Source organism: Dendrobates tinctorius, unplaced genomic scaffold (genome assembly GCF_039654945.1).
Source record: "Dendrobates tinctorius isolate UK_male_01 unplaced genomic scaffold, ASM3965494v1 ptg000251l, whole genome shotgun sequence".
In the NCBI taxonomy this organism is placed as follows: Eukaryota; Metazoa; Chordata; class Amphibia; order Anura; family Dendrobatidae; genus Dendrobates; species Dendrobates tinctorius.
The window spans coordinates 3,671,246-3,688,717 of NW_027361918.1; the positions used below are offsets into that span (position 1 = coordinate 3,671,246).

Consider the following 17,472-nt stretch of genomic DNA (forward strand, 5'->3'; position numbering starts at 1 on the left):
CCTCCAGTGTATACTGTATAATCTCCCAGCAGTCTCCTCTCCTCACCCAGAATCTTCCAGTGTATTCTGTATAATCTCCCAGCAGTCTCCTCTCCTCACCCAGAATCCTCCAGTGTACACTGTATAATCTCCCTGCAGTCTCCTCTTATCACCCAGAATCCTCCAGTGTATTCTGTATAATCTCCCAGCAGTCTCCTCTCCTCACCCAGAATCCTCCAGTGTACACTGTATAATCTCCCTGCAGTCTCCTCTCATCACCCAGAATCCTCCAGTGTATACTGTATAATCTCCCTGCAGTCTCCTCTCCTCACCCAGAATCTTCCAGTGTATTCTGTATAATCTCCCAGCAGTCTCCTCTCCTCACCCAGAATCCTCCAGTGTATACTGTATAATCTCCCAGCAGTCTCCTCTCCTCACCCAGAATCTTCCAGTGTATACTGTATAATCTCCCAGCAGTCTCCTCTCCTCACCCAGAATCCTCCAGTGTATACTGTATAATCTCCCTGCAGTCTCCTCTCATCACCCAGAATCCTCCAGTGTATACTGTATAATCTCCCAGCAGTCTCCTCTCCTCACCCAGAATCTTCCAGTGTATTCTGTATAATCTCCCAGCAGTCTCCTCTCCTCACCCAGAATCCTCCAGTGTACACTGTATAATCTCCCTGCAGTCTCCTCTCATCACCCAGAATCCTCCAGTGTATACTGTATAATCTCCCTGCAGTCTCCTCTCATCACCCAGAATCCTCCAGTGTACACTGTATAATCTCCCAGCAGTCTCCTCTCCTCACCCAGAATCTTCCAGTGTATTCTGTATAATCTCCCAGCAGTCTCCTCTCCTCACCCAGAATCCTCCAGTGTATATTGTATAATCTCCCAGCAGTCTCCTCTCCTCACCCAGAATCCTCCAGTGTATTCTGTATAATCTCCCAGCAGTCTCCTCTCCTCACCCAGAATCTTCCAGTGTATTCTGTATAATCTCCCAGCAGTCTCCTCTCCTCACCCAGAATCCTCCTGTGTATACTGTATAATCTCCCAGCAGTCTCCTCTCATCACCCAGAATCCTCCAGTGTATTCTGTATAATCTCCCAGCAGTCTCCTCTCCTCACCCAGAATCTTCCAGTGTATTCTGTATTATCTCCCAGCAGTCTCCTCTCCTCACCCAGAATCCTCCAGTGTATACTGTATAATCTCCCAGCAGTCTCCTCTCATCACCCAGAATCCCCCAGTGTATACTGTATAATCTCCCAGCAGTCTCCTCTCATCACCCAGAATCCTCCAGTGTACACTGTATAATTTCCCAGCAGTCTCCTCTCATCACCCAGAATCCTCCAGTGTATACTGTATAATCTCCCAGCAGTCTCCTCTCATCACCCAGAATCCTCCAGTGTATACTGTATAATCTCCCAGCAGTCTCCTCTCATCACCCAGAATCCTCCAGTGTACACTGTATAATCTCCCAGCAGTCTCCTCTCATCACCCAGAATCCTCCAGTGTACACTGTATAATCTCCCAGCAGTCTCCTCTCCTCACCCAGAATCCTCCAGTGTATACTGTATAATCTCCCACCAGTCTCCTCTCATCACCCAGAATCCTCCAGTGTACACTGTATAATTTCCCAGCAGTCTCCTCTCATCACCCAGAATCCTCCAGTGTATACTGTATAATCTCCCAGCAGTCTCCTCTCATCACCCAGAATCCTCCAGTGTACACTGTATAATCTCCCAGCAGTCTCCTCTCATCACCCAGAATCCTCCAGTGTACACTGTATAATCTCCCAGCAGTCTCCTCTCCTCTCATCACCCAGAATCCTCCAGTGTACACTGTATAATCTCCCAGCAGTCTCCTCTCATCACCCAGAATCCCCCAGTGTACACTGTATAATTTCCCAGCAGTCTCCTCTCATCACCCAGAATCCTCCAGTGTACACTGTATAATCTCCCAGCAGTCTCCTCTCATCACCCAGAATCCCCCAGTGTATACTGTATAATCTCCCAGCAGTCTCCTCTCATCACCCAGAATCCTCCAGTGTACACTGTATAATCTCCCAGCAGTCTCCTCTCATCACCCAGAATCCCCCAGTGTACACTGCATAATCTCCCAGCAGTCTCCTCTCATCACCCAGAATCCCCCAGTGTACACTGTATAATCTCCCAGCAGTCTCCTCTCATCACCCAGAATCCTCCAGTGTATACTGTATAATCTCCCAGCAGTCTCCTCTCATCACCCAGAATCCTCCAGTGTACACTGTATAATCTCCCAGCAGTCACCTCTCCAGTCAGCAGCTCTGTGATCTCGGTGGTGAGATCTAGGATCTTCTTCTCAGGCATCGGGGAGTGTGGGGCTTCTGTGATGGGGCTCTCATTACTGCTCCCTCCTCCGGATACATGGAGATGGATGATGGGAGTCACACAGTCACCTGATGTCTTCTTCTCTATTGTGTAATCCTGTATAAGGAGAGATGATGCTGATGAATATTACACATAAGGAATATGTCTTATGTCCGGATTCTTTTCATGGACTTTAGCTCAGCGTTCAATACCATTGATCTGAATTTACTTCATAAGAAGATGGTAGCTCTTGGAGTCCCTCTCAACTTATGCTTGTGGATTTATAACTTCCTGACAGCCAGGATACAGAGTGTAAAAGTTGGACCATTCACTTCGGACACCTTGGTCACAAACATCGGGGCACCTCAGGGGTGTGTTTTGTCCCCGTTACTGTTTTCTCTCTATACGAATGATTGCATCTCTTCAGCAGACGCAGTAAAAATCTTGAAATTTGCCGATGATATGACACTGATTGGTCTCATCAGGGGAAATGCTGAACACTTGTATCGGAGTGAGGTGGAAAGAATATGTGACTGGTGTAAAGCCAATAATCTTGTACTCAACACTAAAAAAACTGCTGAGATGGTTGTGGATTTTAGGAAAGATCAACATGAGATACTTCCAATCTACATCCATGACGAAGTGGTTCTTAGGGTCACAGAGACCAAATTCCTTGGTGTTATCTCTCATGATCTTAAATGGGGGAAAAACGTGGATGCTGTTATAAGAAAAGCACAACAGAGGATGTTCTTCCTGCGTCAGCTGAAAAGATATAGTTTGTCTAAGAATCTGCTGATCTTATTCTTTAATGCTGTCATCAGATCTGTGATTTGTTCCTCTCTGATAGTCTGGTATGGGGGAGCCACTGCGCATGACAAACTCCGCTTACAAAGGACTTTCAGAACAGCAGAGAGAATTATAGGTTCCCCCCTGCCAAAAATCCAGGATCTTTATGATAAGAATATTCGATCCCACGCATTGAAAATTTCATCCGATCCCTCTCACCCGGGACACTCCTCATTCCAACTACTCCCTTCAGGACGTCGCTTCAGAGTCCCCAAATGCAGCACCAACCGCCATATGAACAGCTTCTATCCACTCTCTGTTCAACAATTAAATCGTCATGTGTAGACTATATACTGTATCTGTCTTGTTAGATGTTACTTGTTGTATCTGTTGTTATATATTATGTTGCCTCTTTGCCACAAAGAATTCCTTGTATATATGTAATATGTACTTGGCGATAATAAATTTGATTGATTGATAAAGAAACACAAGACAGTTTATGTGTTGTCTCTGCAGCTGCCCATCCATCTCAATAGTTGAGCTCATGTGGCCCCGACTACCTGGTTTACTCCTCGCTGTTTGGGAGGTCCAAGGACCCTGGTAGTTGGAGATCGAGAGTCAACACAAAGTTGCTGCCGGTGGTTTGGTGGTGGTGCTGTCTGGTCCGCTCTGTCAGCAGTGTGCTGGAGACAGCGCAAGGGTGAAGATGTAAAAATACAGGCAGATGGTGATACAGGAGACTCTTCTATGGAATCCACCTTGGATACAGAAGCCAAGCTGGTATGAAATACAAAATGTGGTAACTTTCCAGAGAATAACCAGAATCTCTCTAAAAGATACCCAATTATATATATACTATACTAACAATGGGTGCTGTTATGAATGAGTCAACGAAGGAGGAAAAGACAAAGTACCAGCTAAGTCCAGAAAAACCAGAGAGGTTGGCAGCTATCGGATTGCAGACCCCTGAACCTATCCACAACAACTAGCAGTAGCCGTGGGGGGTTCTTACGGTGCCCTAGACCCCTCGATCACAGCCAGAGAACTATATAGCCTAAAGTCAGAAAGGGGAAAAACTAAACTGCCCCAGAGCAGACCCCAAAGCAATAGGCAGCCCCTAACATATAATGACGGTGAAGCAAGATGAAAACACTAACACAGATAGAAAGATAGGCTGAGCAAATGATGGGGCCAAAGCTAACTACATAGGACCGGATAGGAAAGCTGCTGTCTGCCATCCGCAAAAACCCTATCAAAATGAGCCAACCGACTGATAGGAAAAACAGGCCCTGAAGTCGCTAGGCTTCAAAAGACTATATCAGCACTCAGGTATATTCTGAAGACAGAGCAAAAGATCAACAGATCAGAGACAAAAATGGAAAATGGAATTCAGCTCACCCCCGGCCGGGGCTGGCAGAACACAAAACTAAGCTAATCAGACAAAATCTCAAAGAACAATAACAGAGTAAACTTAGCTTTAGAAGACAGGAACTGAACTGGAGGCCAGAGCTCAGAGCAGAGAAACTTAGCTTTGAGACGCAGGAATCAGACTGGTCTCCAAGAATCCAGCAGGAAACTCACCAGCCAGGAAGAAGGGCGTCGGCAGCCTTATATCCAGTACTCAATTCCAGCCACCCAGTCATCATCTAGCTGCCCAGGTGTTTGGTAATCAGTCTCACTACCTTCCTTCACCAGAGGAGGGAGTTCATCAGACCTCAATGGTGAAGGGAAAAATGAACTCAGGGTGTCGTTTCCCATAAGGTCTTCTCCAAGTTCGTCACTGGGGGTCTATCAATAAGATCTATTAATAATAGTAAAGAGCATGAAGGTGGTTGAGGAGGAATCTCTTATGTAGAAGACCAGGTTTCTTCTCTGCTAAAGGAATTTAGTTTTCAGTAGACCAACAAAGTGACGGATTTGTAAGATCAATGACAACTGAACATTAGATGTACTGATCAGCTTAAGGGCCCGGAAGGTCAGGACTAAATGATAATTATGTCAGGACTGTATGGGAGGAACACATTATCCCTGTCCATATGAATTACATGAAGGAGTGAGGAGGAGACATTACGTTGTTACTTGCGGTAGAGTTGGATTCTGCCTGTTGAGCACTCCGGATAGGGGATGGATCCAGGAAAGTGATCACTGGAGGGTTTTGCTTATTTTAGGCTGAATTTAGGGGAATGAAGCAGGTAGTTTGGGATATCAAAAGGTAGGTCCAGGTCATCTTTGGCAAAAGTGTCTCAGTGGCCCCTTTATCACATACCACGATTCATGATGCACAGATAAGAAATATATAGTACAAACCAAAGAATTCACTTCTTACATTACATGAGTGATATCTATTGTAAAATCTACACTAGGTCAGAAACCGGCGAATCCTCACAGCACAGAGTGACTGCCGACTTATCAAAATGGACCGGCCAGTATAGTCCTCCATAGAGGATTATGGGCCCCACACAGTCCTCCACAGAGGATTATGGGCCCCACACACAGTCCTCCACAGAGGATTATGGGCCCCACACACAGTCCTCCACAGAGGATTATGGGCCCCACACACAGTCCTCCACAGAGGATTATGGGCCCCACGCACAGTCCTCCACAGAGGATTATGGGCCCCACGCACAGTCCTCCACAGAGGATTATGGGCCCCACGCACAGTCCTCCACAGAGGATTATGGGCCCCACACACAGTCCTCCACAGAGGATTATGGGCCCCACACACAGTCCTCCACAGAGGATTATGGGCCCCACACACAGTCCTCCACAGAGGATTATGGGCCCCACACACAGTCCTCCACAGAGGATTATGGGCCCCACACACAGTCCTCCACAGAGGATTATGGGCCCCACACACAGTCCTCCACAGAGGATTATGGGCCCCACACACAGTCCTCCACAGAGGATTATGGGCCCCACACACAGTCCTCCACAGAGGATTATGGGCCCCACACACAGTCCTCCACAGAGGATTATGGGCCCCACACACAGTCCTCCACAGAGGATTATGGGCCCCACACACAGTCCTCCACAGAGGATTATGGGCCCCACACACAGTCCTCCACAGAGGATTATGGGCCCCACACACAGTCCTCCACAGAGGATTATGGGCCCCACACACAGTCCTCCACAGAGGATTATGGGCCCCACACACAGTCCTCCACAGAGGATTATGGCCCCCACACAGTTCTCCACAGAGGATTATGGGCCCCACACAGTCCTCCACGCGTGGACCCCATGACAGCTACAGTGATGGTGGATGGGCTCAGAACCACCTTTGAGCAGTGGGTCAGAGGACTGTCAGTCACCACCTTTGAGGAACTGAAGGATCTGATGGTGATGGATGAGCTTCTTCATCTTTGTCCCATGGAGGTGCGACAGTTTGTGCTAGACCAGGAGCCAAAGTAGGCTGCCAAGGCAGCACAGATCGCTGATGCAAATGAGACCAATCATACACCAGAGGTGCGGAAGTCAGCAGTCACCAGCTGGAAAGGGGGTAAGCAGACAATCATCCCCAGTGCCCCTGACAGCCGGCCCTCAGGGAATCTGGCCCCATCTTCCAGCACCCAGCCTGCATATGACTCCCAGCGCTGCTATACCTCTGACCGGACTGGTCACATCAGCCTTGTCTGCCCAGAGAGGCCAAAGATGAACCTCACACCTGAGGCCCCAGAGCCTAGTGCAGCCATTCATTTAGTTGGTGGGGTGTTTGGGAGAGCCTGTGAGAAATTGCAACCAGTTACTGTGGTCAACTCCATTACTGTTGGGCTTAAGGACACTGGCGCAGAACGAACTCTCGTGCTCCCTGAGTTTGTGTTACCGGAGGAACTCGTTCTTGGGAAGACCCTGACTGTCACCGGTGTTTGCTGTCTCTTAGCGATGGCCCAGGTTTTTCTGGATTGGGGTGCGGCGAGGGGGATAAGGGAAGTGGGGGTGTCAGAGAATCCCCCACAAATGTTTTATTGGGAACTGATCTGGGATGGTTGGTTGCCCGACAGATCCCTGACAACCCTCCCAGATCTGACATGTCATGTAATGCAAGTGTCCATAATGTGAATGTGATGCATAATAAAAATGTGTGCTGTGGTACAGGAGGACTCAGCCACATCACACTGTGGAGGGCATCAGAGAGCTGGGCGCTCCAAAGATCACAGCGCGTGGTACTCATGACCTTCCCGGCCTGTCATATCAGGGATTTGTGGGATTAAGAAAGTCCTGACAAATATCATATCCCTGACAATAACCATCCCCCATATATTAATCTCCACGTCAGTTACGTCTGTGACCCTTTGATTTCACCATTATTTGCATTTAATCTGACTCATTAATAAAGATACACCTTTATATATATATTTGTCTGGCATACCTTCGTCCCCTTTTCTCTATCATTATCATGCCTTCAGACACATTACTTGACTGTTTTTTGCCCTGTGGGTTTTTAAGAAGCTAGAAGGGTTAAACGCTTCTCTGCGATTTCTCGTTTTTAAAAAAAAAAAAAAAAAAAGATTTTGTAATTTTTTTTAAGGGACCACATCCCATATGACGTGACTGAGGGGTCAATATGAAAGAAAATACCCCAAAGTGACAACATTCAAGAAGTGTATTAATTCTTCAGTTGCTTCACAGGAATTAAAGCAATGTGGAAGGCAAAAAAGAAAATTTTAATAATTTTCCACTTGCTTCAGCCTCAAATTTTACATTTTCACAAGGGTAACGGAAGAAAATGCTCAGTACAATTTCTTGTGCAATTTCTCCTTAGTACGCAGATACCTCATATGTGGGGGAAAACTACTCTTTGGGCGCACGGCAGGGCTGGGACGGGAAAGAGCTCTACTTGACTTTCAGAACAGCAAATTGAATGGAACAGATTGCAGGCGCCATGTTGTGTTTGCAGAGCCCCATATGTTCGTAAACAGTGATAACCCCGACAAGTGACACCATTTTGGAAACTACACCCCTAAAGGAACTTATCTAGATGTGTAGTGAGCACCTTAAACCCCCAGGTGCTTCCACACCATTTTATTAAGTTGAGAAGTGACAATAATAAATACAAAACAAAAAAAACATTTTAGTCACATTTATCCTGCTCTCCAAAGCTGAGCACTTATGTGAAGGAGAATATGGCTAATGAAAGCAATTATTAACCCCTTTACCCCCGAGGGTGGTTTGTACGTTAATGCCCGGGCCAATTTTTACAATTCTGACCCCTGTCCCTTTATGAGGTAATAACTCTGGAGCTTCCATGGATCCCGGTGATTCTGACACTGTTTTCTCATGACACATTATACTTCATGATAGTGGGAACATTTCTTTGATATGACGCGTTTGTGAAAAAACGGAAATATGGTGAAAATTTCGAAATTTTCCAACTTTGAATTTTCATGCTCTTAAATCACAAAGATATGTTACAAAAAAATACTTAATAAGTAACATTTCCCACATGTTTACTTTACATCTGCACAATTTTGGAACCAAAATTTTTTTTTTGTTAGGGAGTTATAAGGGTTAAAAGTTAAACAGCGATTTCTCATTTTTACAACTTTATACAGAACCATTTTTTTTATTTTTAGGGACCACCTCACATTTGAAGTCACTTTGAGGGGTCTATATGATAGAAAATACCCAAAAGTGACACCATTCTAAAAACTGCACCCCTCCAGGTGCTCAGAACCACATTCAAGAAGTTTAGGTGCGTCACAGGAATTTTTGAAATGTTTAAAATAAAATGAACATTTATCTTTTTTTTCACAAAGAATTTTACTTCAGATCTACAGATCTAATTTTTATTTTACGAAGGGTAACAGGAGAAATTGGACAACAAAAGTTATTGTGCAGTTTGTCCCGAGTACGTTGATACCCCATATGTGGGGGTAAACCACTGCTTGGGCGCATGGCAGAGCTCGGAAGGGAAGGAGCGCCGTTTGACTTTTACAAAGAAAAATTAAATGGAATGGAGATCAGATGCCATGTCACTTTTGGAGACTCCCTGATGTGCCTAAACAGTGGAAACCCCCCCCCACAAGTGCCACCATTCTGGGAACTAGACCCCGCAAGGAACTTACGGTATCTAAATATGTGGTGAGAACTTTGAACCCCCAAGTGTTTCACTAAAGTTTATAATGCTCGGCCGTGAAAAAAAAATACATTTTTTTTTCCACAAAAATGATTTTTTAGCCCCTAATTTTTTATTTTCCCAAGGGTAACAGGAGACATTGGACCCCAAAAGTTGTTGTCCAATTTATCCTGAGAACGCTGATACCTCATATGTGGGAGAAAATTACTGTTTGGGCACATGACAGAGATCGGAAGGGAAGTAGTGACGTTTTGGAAGGCAGACTTTGATGGAATGGTAAGTGGGCGTCATGTCGCGTTTGAAGAGCCCCTGATGTGCCCAAACAGTGGAAACCCCCCCGCAAGTGACCACAATTTGGAAACCAGACTCCCCAAGGAACTTATCTAGATGTGCCTTAACAGTGGCAATGCCCCACAAGTGACCCCTTTTTGGAACTAATCTACTGTTTCCTGGTATGTGAATTTCATAAGTGACCCCAGATCTCACTGCAGCTCAGCTTGGCTGGGAACAGAGCCCAGTGACCGGATCTAACTGCGGTGACTTCAGTGAGATACCCGCTAGCACCATGAGCCCTCACAGTGCTAGCGGTGATCTCACCGCAGCTCAACCCAGCGGGGAACGGAGCCCAGTGACCGGAGGTAACCTCTATGTCACCCCCAGTTACTGATGCTGCGTTCCCAGCAGCTCATTCACCAGTGGTTCTCAGCGTGAACGGTCGCATCTTGGCACCGTCCAGGTTGAAAACTAATGTTTTTTATGTTTGGCGGCTGTCGCACACTAAAAGAGGCTTTTTATTTCAAAAAATAGTTTTTGCATCACCACATATTGAGAGCTATAATTTTTCCATATTTTGGCCGACAGAGTCATGTGAGGTCTTGTTTTTTGCAGGACGAGTTGAAGTTTCCATTGGTACCATTTTCGGGCACGTGACATTTTTTGATCGCTTTTTATTCCGATTTTTGGGAGGCAGAATGAGTAAAAACCATCAATTCATAAATTTCTTTTGGGGGCGTGTATACCATTCCGTGTGTGGTAAAATTGATAACGCGGTTTTATTCTTCGGGTCAGTACGATTACAGCGATACCTCATTTACATATTTTTTTAATGTTTTGGCGCATTTATATAATAAAAACTTTTACAGAAAAAAAACTTTTTGCATCGCTTTATTCTGCGAGCTATAACTTTTTTATTTTTTCGCTGATGATGCTGTATGGTGGCTCGTTTTTTGCGGGACAAGATGACGTTTTCAGCGGTACCATGTTTATTTATATCCGTCTTTTTGATCGCGCTTTATTGCACTTTTGATCGGCAGTATGATGATAAAGCATTGTTTTTTTGGCTTTTTTTTTGCCTTTTTTATGGTGTTCACTAAAGGGGTTAACTAGTGGGACAGTTTTATAGATCAGGTCGTTGCAGACGCGGCAATACCAAATATGTGTACTTTTGTTTTGTTTTTTTCATTCAAATATTTATTTAGAGATAGAATCTACAGGGTGGGCCATTTATAAGGTTAGACCTGGGTGGGCCATTTATATGGATGCACCTAAATAAAATGGGAATGGTTGGTGATAATAACTTCCTGTTTGTGGCACATTAGTATATGGTAGGGGGAAACTTTTCAAGATGGGAGGTGACCATGGCGGCCATTTAGAAGTCGGCCGTTTTGGATCCAACTTTATTTTTTCCCAATGGGAAGAGGGTCATGTGGCACATGAAACTTATTGAGAATTTCACAAAAAAACAATGGTGTGCTTGGTTTTAATGTAACTTTATTCTTTTATAAGTTATTTACAAGATTATGACCACTTGTAAAATGTGTTCAAAGTGCTGGCCATTGTGCTGGATTGTCAATGCAACCCTCTTCTCCCACTCTTGACACACTGATTTTTTTCACAATTATCTAAAAAAAATGTTTTCACTTTTTTACTTAGTCCCACTATTGGACAATCATTTTTTGCAGGCTGATCGCTTCCATAGCATGCAGATGAAGCAGGATCTGCATGCCATATAAGCAGTCAGCGCTGCACGGACACAGGGAGAACTTGCGCATAACCAGCAAGTTTACTTAGCTCTGGTGACCCGGACGTCGTCTAGTTCTGGTAACCTGTATGTCATCATGACAACGATCGGGACCCCGCATCACGCCGCAGGGTCTCCGATCCAAAGGCTGATGGGCTGTCTGCCCTGTGCCAGCTCCAGAATAATGCGATCTTGTTAGATCATAGTATTTTGGGGCTTATAGTGCCGGGAGCGATCTGTGACCGCTCCTGCACCTAGTGCCGGTTGATAGCTGTCAGAATCAGCTGACACCCGGCCACGATCGGCCGTCCTTCCCCCGTGAGCGCGGTCGATCATGATGACATACTATACCGTCCATAGTCAAATTGTGCCGGGTCACATGGACGGTATAGTACGTTGGATGTCAGAAAGGGGTTAAACCTTATATAAGCTAGTTCAGATATGATGTGACAAGATGGCGTCTGTGTCGTGGAGCAACACCCTGGAAGGAATCTTTGGAACGTAAAGCAAATACTGAACATTGAATATATTGAGTGGAGTTGGCAAGGACCAATCATAGACTGACACTGGCTGTTCAGAACTTGTGCCACACCCATTTCCTGTCTGTTACAAGATTCTTTGTTTTAAGAATAAAGTTCAGTTGTGTGCCAACTTTGGCTGAGAGAGGGACACGTATCTGACTGTGTATCCGATACATTCTTTCTTCTAAGCGCGCACTCGGCTCATATTTAGGTCAGGAACAGGCAATCACTAAGATCTGGTCTTAAGAGATCACCCCCACACTTACATCGGGGTTTCCATCTAAATATCTGAAATACGTGATTCAAATGAAACCCCTGACAGACTGACTCACTATAATGAGACAGCAGAGTTACTCTGGACTCCGTCTGGCCTCTGTCCTGCGGTGTCCTTTTCAGAAGTGCACAAAGCTGTGGCGGACCGCGTTATTATGCGCACCTAAAAAGACAGACACTGCTGGATCACAGGCCACACAACGTCCACGGTGCCTTTATTCTTCGTGTCGGTGCAATTACAGCGATCCCAGATTTATACCAGATTTTAGGTTTGGCTGCGGTCACACACTGAAAGACGCTTTTGGCATTGCCATACTCTGGGAGCTATCATTTTTCCATATTTCAACCCACAAAGTCATGTGAGGGCTTGTATTTTCCGAGAGGAGTTGACATTTTTTATTGATACCATTTTTGGGCACACAACTTTTATGATCACTTTCTATTCCGGTTTTTGGAAGCAGAATGAACAAAAACCAGCAATTCAAATTAGAATACTTTATAACACCGGCTTGAAAAATGATTTTAAAATCTGAAATGTTGTCCTACTGAGATGTACGATCAGGAAATGCACTCAATACTTGGTCAGGCTCCTTCTGCATTAAGTACTGCATCAATGCGGCGTGGCATGGAGGCGATCAGCCTGTGGCACTGCTGAGGGGTTATGGAAGCCCAGGTTGCTTTGATAGCAGCCTTCAGCTCGTCTGCATTGTTGGGTCTGGTGTCTCATCTTCCTCTTGACTGTCATGCTCACGCCCTGACTGGTGGGCGTGAGCCAGGGGGTTGTGGCCCCACTGTGCCACAAACCAGACTACCCTGGAAGGGGCATGACTAGGACAGCTGCCTTGGTTTTCGCTGGAGCCTCTGATGGTGCGGTCAGGCTTATGCGGCAGGCAGCTGCCAGGCTCCACTACACACCCTGGCCGCAACCAGACACCCTGTGTCTGGTTGCGGCTGCTGATCCCACTTGGGGAGATGGTGGCGCGGCAGAGACACAGGGCAGGCTGGCACGGCAGAGACACAGGGCAGGCTGGCACGGCAGAGACACAGGGCAGGCTGGCACGGCAGAGACACAGGGCAGGCTGGCACGGCAGAGACACAGGGCAGGCTGGCACGGCAGAGACACAGGGCAGGCTGGCACGGCAGAGACACAGGGCAGGCAGGAGTGGTATATGAAGGAACAGGTATAGACCTGTTCACACAGCAGGTTCAGGTACTGGAACAGGCAGAGCGGAGTGGAGTATGACGGAACAGGTTTGGACCTGTTCACACAAGAGGTGCAGGTACAGACAGGAAAGAGTGGAGTATGAAGGAACAGGTTTGGACCTGTTCATACAGGAGGAGAACCGCAAGGCTGCGGAGAAGCTGGAAAGAAGCAAGAGGTTCTGCAGCAGCAGAAGCAGGACAAAGCAGAACCGCAAGAGTACGGAGCACAGGCAGAACCTAAAGAGTACAGAGCAGGCAGAATCGCAAGAGAGCAGAGCCCGAGCAGAGCTACAAGAGTGCGGAACACAAGCAGACAGGGAGAACACAAGGTAAGACACAGTAGGGAAAGAAGCCAAAGATAGGGAGACAGAGGTAGGACAGAGTTCAGACAAGGTAATAGTGCGAGACAAGGAACAGGATCAAGGACACAGGGACCAGAGTACACACAGATTCAAAGCAAGGCTAGGAGCTACAGCACAGGGACCAGGAAATACTGCCTCCTGCTGGGCAGCAGGACAGGTTCGAGGCAAGGCTAGGACAAAGACACAGAAACCAGGATATTCTGCCTCCTGGCAGGCAGACAGAGACAGAGTACCAAGCAAAGCTAGGATTAAGACCTCCAGAGAAGGAGAAACACAAGAGCAAGACCTGGCAGCTCAGTAGGACAAGACACTAACTGAGTTAACACATTGCACAGGCAAGGTTCCAGTGTTTGGAGTTGCCCTAAATACTAGAGGGCTCTTGGTAATTAGACAGGTGCACCCTGACTCCATAATAACCAGAGAGTTCTGGCACGCCCCCCTATACACACAGCCAGGAAACATGCACAGAGCAGACAGAAGACAAGAGGCACAGAGCATGGAGCTGGCACCAGACAGAAATCATAGCATGGCCTGTAGCAGTGAGAAAGTTGGTGAGTGGGGAATGGGAGGCCATGCAGTGATTCCAGCAGGGTTGTTACATTGACGATACTCCATAGATTTTTCTATGGGGTTAAGGTCAGGCGAGTTTGCTGCCAATCAAGCACAGTGATACTGTTGTGTGTACACCAGGTATTGGTACTATTGGCAGTGTGGACAGGGGCCAAGTCCTGCTGGAGAATGACATTTCCATCTCCATAAAGCTTGTCGGCAGAGGGAAGCATGAAGAGCTCTAACATGTCCTGGTAGACACTTGGATACAGCCCTCTGTGAGCTGCCGGCTTCTTTAGCAATGACCTTTTGCGGTTTCCCCGCCTTGTGGAGTGTGTCAATGACGCCTTCTAGACATCTGTCAGGTCAGCAGTCTTCCCCATGATTGTGAAGCTATTGAAACAGACTAAGGGACCTTAACAGCCTTTGCAGGTGTTATTTGTTAATTATTCTAATTTACTGAGATAATGACTCTGGGGTTTTCACTGGCTGTAAGCCATAATCATCAACATTACCAGAACTAAACACGTGGAATAGATCACTGTGTGTAATGACTCTATAGAATATATATTGCATTGAAGAACTGAAATAAATTCACTTTTGGATGATATTCTAATTTTGAGAGAAGCACTTGTAGAAGAGTTTACCTCTCCACTCAGCAGATAATAGAAATATAGAAGAGTTTACCTCTCCACTCAGCAGATAATAGAAATATAGAGGAGTTTACCTCTCCACTCAGCAGATAATAATAGGAATATAGAAGAGTTTACCCCTCCACTCAGCAGATAATAGAAATATAGAAGAGTTTACCCCTCCACTCAGCAGATAATAGAAATATAGAAGAGTTTACCTCTCCGCTCAGCAGATAATAATAGGAATATAGAAGAGTTTACCTCTCCACTCAGCAGATAATAGAAATATAGAAGAGTTTACCTCTCCACTCAGCAGATAATAATAGAAATATAGAAGAGTTTACCTCTCCACTCAGCAGATAATAATAGGAATATAGAAGAGTTTACCCCTCCACTCAGCAGATAATAGAAATATAGAAGAGTTTACCCCTCCACTCAGCAGATAATAGAAATATAGAAGAGTTTACCTCTCCGCTCAGCAGATAATAATAGGAATATAGAAGAGTTTACCTCTCCACTCAGCAGATAATAATAGGAATATAGAAGAGTTTACCTCTCCACTCAGCAGATAATAGAAATATAGAAGAGTTTACCTCTCCACTCAGCAGATAATAGAAATATAGAAGAGTTTACCTCTCCACTCAGCAGATAATAATAGAAATATAGAAGAGTTTACCTCTCCGCTCAGCAGATAATATTAGAAATATAGAAGAGTTTACCTCTCCACTCAGCAGATGATAGAAATATAGAAGAGTTTACCTCTCCGCTCAGCAGATAATAATAGAAATATAGAAGAGTTTACCTCTCCACTCAGCAGATGATAGAAATATAGAAGAGTTTACCTCTCCGCTCAGCAGATAATAATAGAAATATAGAAGAGTTTACCTCTCCACTCAGCAGATAATAATAGAAATATAGAAGAGTTTACCTCTCCACTCAGCAGATATTAATAGAAATATAGAAGAGTTTACCTCTCCGCTCAGCAGATAATAATAGAAATATAGAAGAGTTTACCTCTCCACTCAGCAGATAATAGAAATATAGAAGAGTTTACCTCTCCGCTCAGCAGATAATAATAGAAATATAGAAGAGTTTACCTCTCCGCTCAGCAGATAATAATAGGAATATAGAAGAGTTTACCTCTCCGCTCAGCAGATAATAGAAATATAGAAGAGTTTACCTCTCCACTCAGCAGATAATAGAAATATAGAAGAGTTTACCTCTCCACTCAGCAGATAATAATAGAAATATAGAAGAGTTTACCTCTCCGCTCAGCAGATAATAATAGGAATATAGAAGAGTTTACCTCTCCGCTCAGCAGATAATAATAGAAATATAGAAGAGTTTACCTCTCCGCTCAGCAGATAATAGGAATATAGAAGAGTTTACCTCTCCGCTCAGCAGATAATAATAGGAATATAGAAGAGTTTACCTCTCCACTCAGCAGATAATAGGAATATAGAAGAGTTTACCTCTCCGCTCAGCAGATAATAATAGAAATATAGAAGAGTTTACCTCTCCACTCAGCAGATAATAGGAATATAGAAGAGTTTACCTCTCCGCTCAGCAGATAATAGAAATATAGAAGAGTTTACCTCTCCACTCAGCAGATAATAGAAATATAGAAGAGTTTACCTCTCCACTCAGCAGATAATAGAAATATAGAAGAGTTTACCTCTCCGCTCAGCAGATAATAGAAATATAGAAGAGTTTACCTCTCCGCTCAGCAGATAATAATAGGAATATAGAAGAGTTTACCTCTCCACTCAGCAGATAATAGGAATATAGAAGAGTTTACCTCTCCGCTCAGCAGATAATAATAGAAATATAGAAGAGTTTACCTCTCCACTCAGCAGATAATAGGAATATAGAAGAGTTTACCTCTCCGCTCAGCAGATAATAGAAATATAGAAGAGTTTACCTCTCCACTCAGCAGATAATAGAAATATAGAAGAGTTTACCTCTCCACTCAGCAGATAATAGAAATATAGAAGAGTTTACCTCTCCGCTCAGCAGATAATAGAAATATAGAAGAGTTTACCTCTCCACTCAGCAGATAATAATAGAAATATAGAAGAGTTTACCTCTCCGCTCAGCAGATAATAATAGAAATATAGAAGAGTTTACCTCTCCACTCAGCAGATGATAGAAATATAGAAGAGTTTACCTCTCCGCTCAGCAGATAATAATAGAAATATAGAAGAGTTTACCTCTCCACTCAGCAGATGATAGAAATATAGAAGAGTTTACCTCTCCGCTCAGCAGATAATAATAGAAATATAGAAGAGTTTACCTCTCCGCTCAGCAGATAATAATAGAAATATAGAAGAGTTTACCTCTCCACTCAGCAGATAATAGAAATATAGAAGAGTTTACCTCTCCGCTCAGCAGATAATAATAGAAATATAGAAGAGTTTACCTCTCCACTCAGCAGATGATAGAAATATAGAAGAGTTTACCTCTCCGCTCAGCAGATAATAGAAATATAGAAGAGTTTACCTCTCCACTCAGCAGATAATAGAAATATAGAAGAGTTTACCTCTCCGCTCAGCAGATATTAATAGAAATATAGAAGAGTTTACCTCTCCACTCAGCAGATGATAGAAATATAGAAGAGTTTACGTCTCCACTCAGCAGATAATAGAAATATAGAAGAGTTTACCTCTCCACTCAGCAGATAATAACAGAAATATAGAGGAGTTTACCTCTCCACTCAGCAGATAATA

General features: G+C 44.6%; 1 protein-coding gene across 4 annotated transcripts in view; it reads right to left on the minus strand.

Annotated features, from left to right (window-relative positions):
- The window catches only part of LOC141065423 (uncharacterized), a 171,089-nt gene that overhangs the window by 21,320 nt on the left and 132,297 nt on the right, over positions 1 to 17,472 (minus strand). For 3 of the 4 annotated variants that reach the window (XM_073557912.1, XM_073557914.1, XM_073557913.1), the window contains exon 3: positions 2,268 to 2,444. The exons of the other annotated variant lie outside the window; for it this stretch is intronic. In XM_073557912.1, the coding sequence (XP_073414013.1) occupies positions 2,268 to 2,444 (177 nt within the window). The remainder of the gene's footprint in view (positions 1 to 2,267; positions 2,445 to 17,472) is intronic. 4 annotated transcript variants of the gene reach the window in all.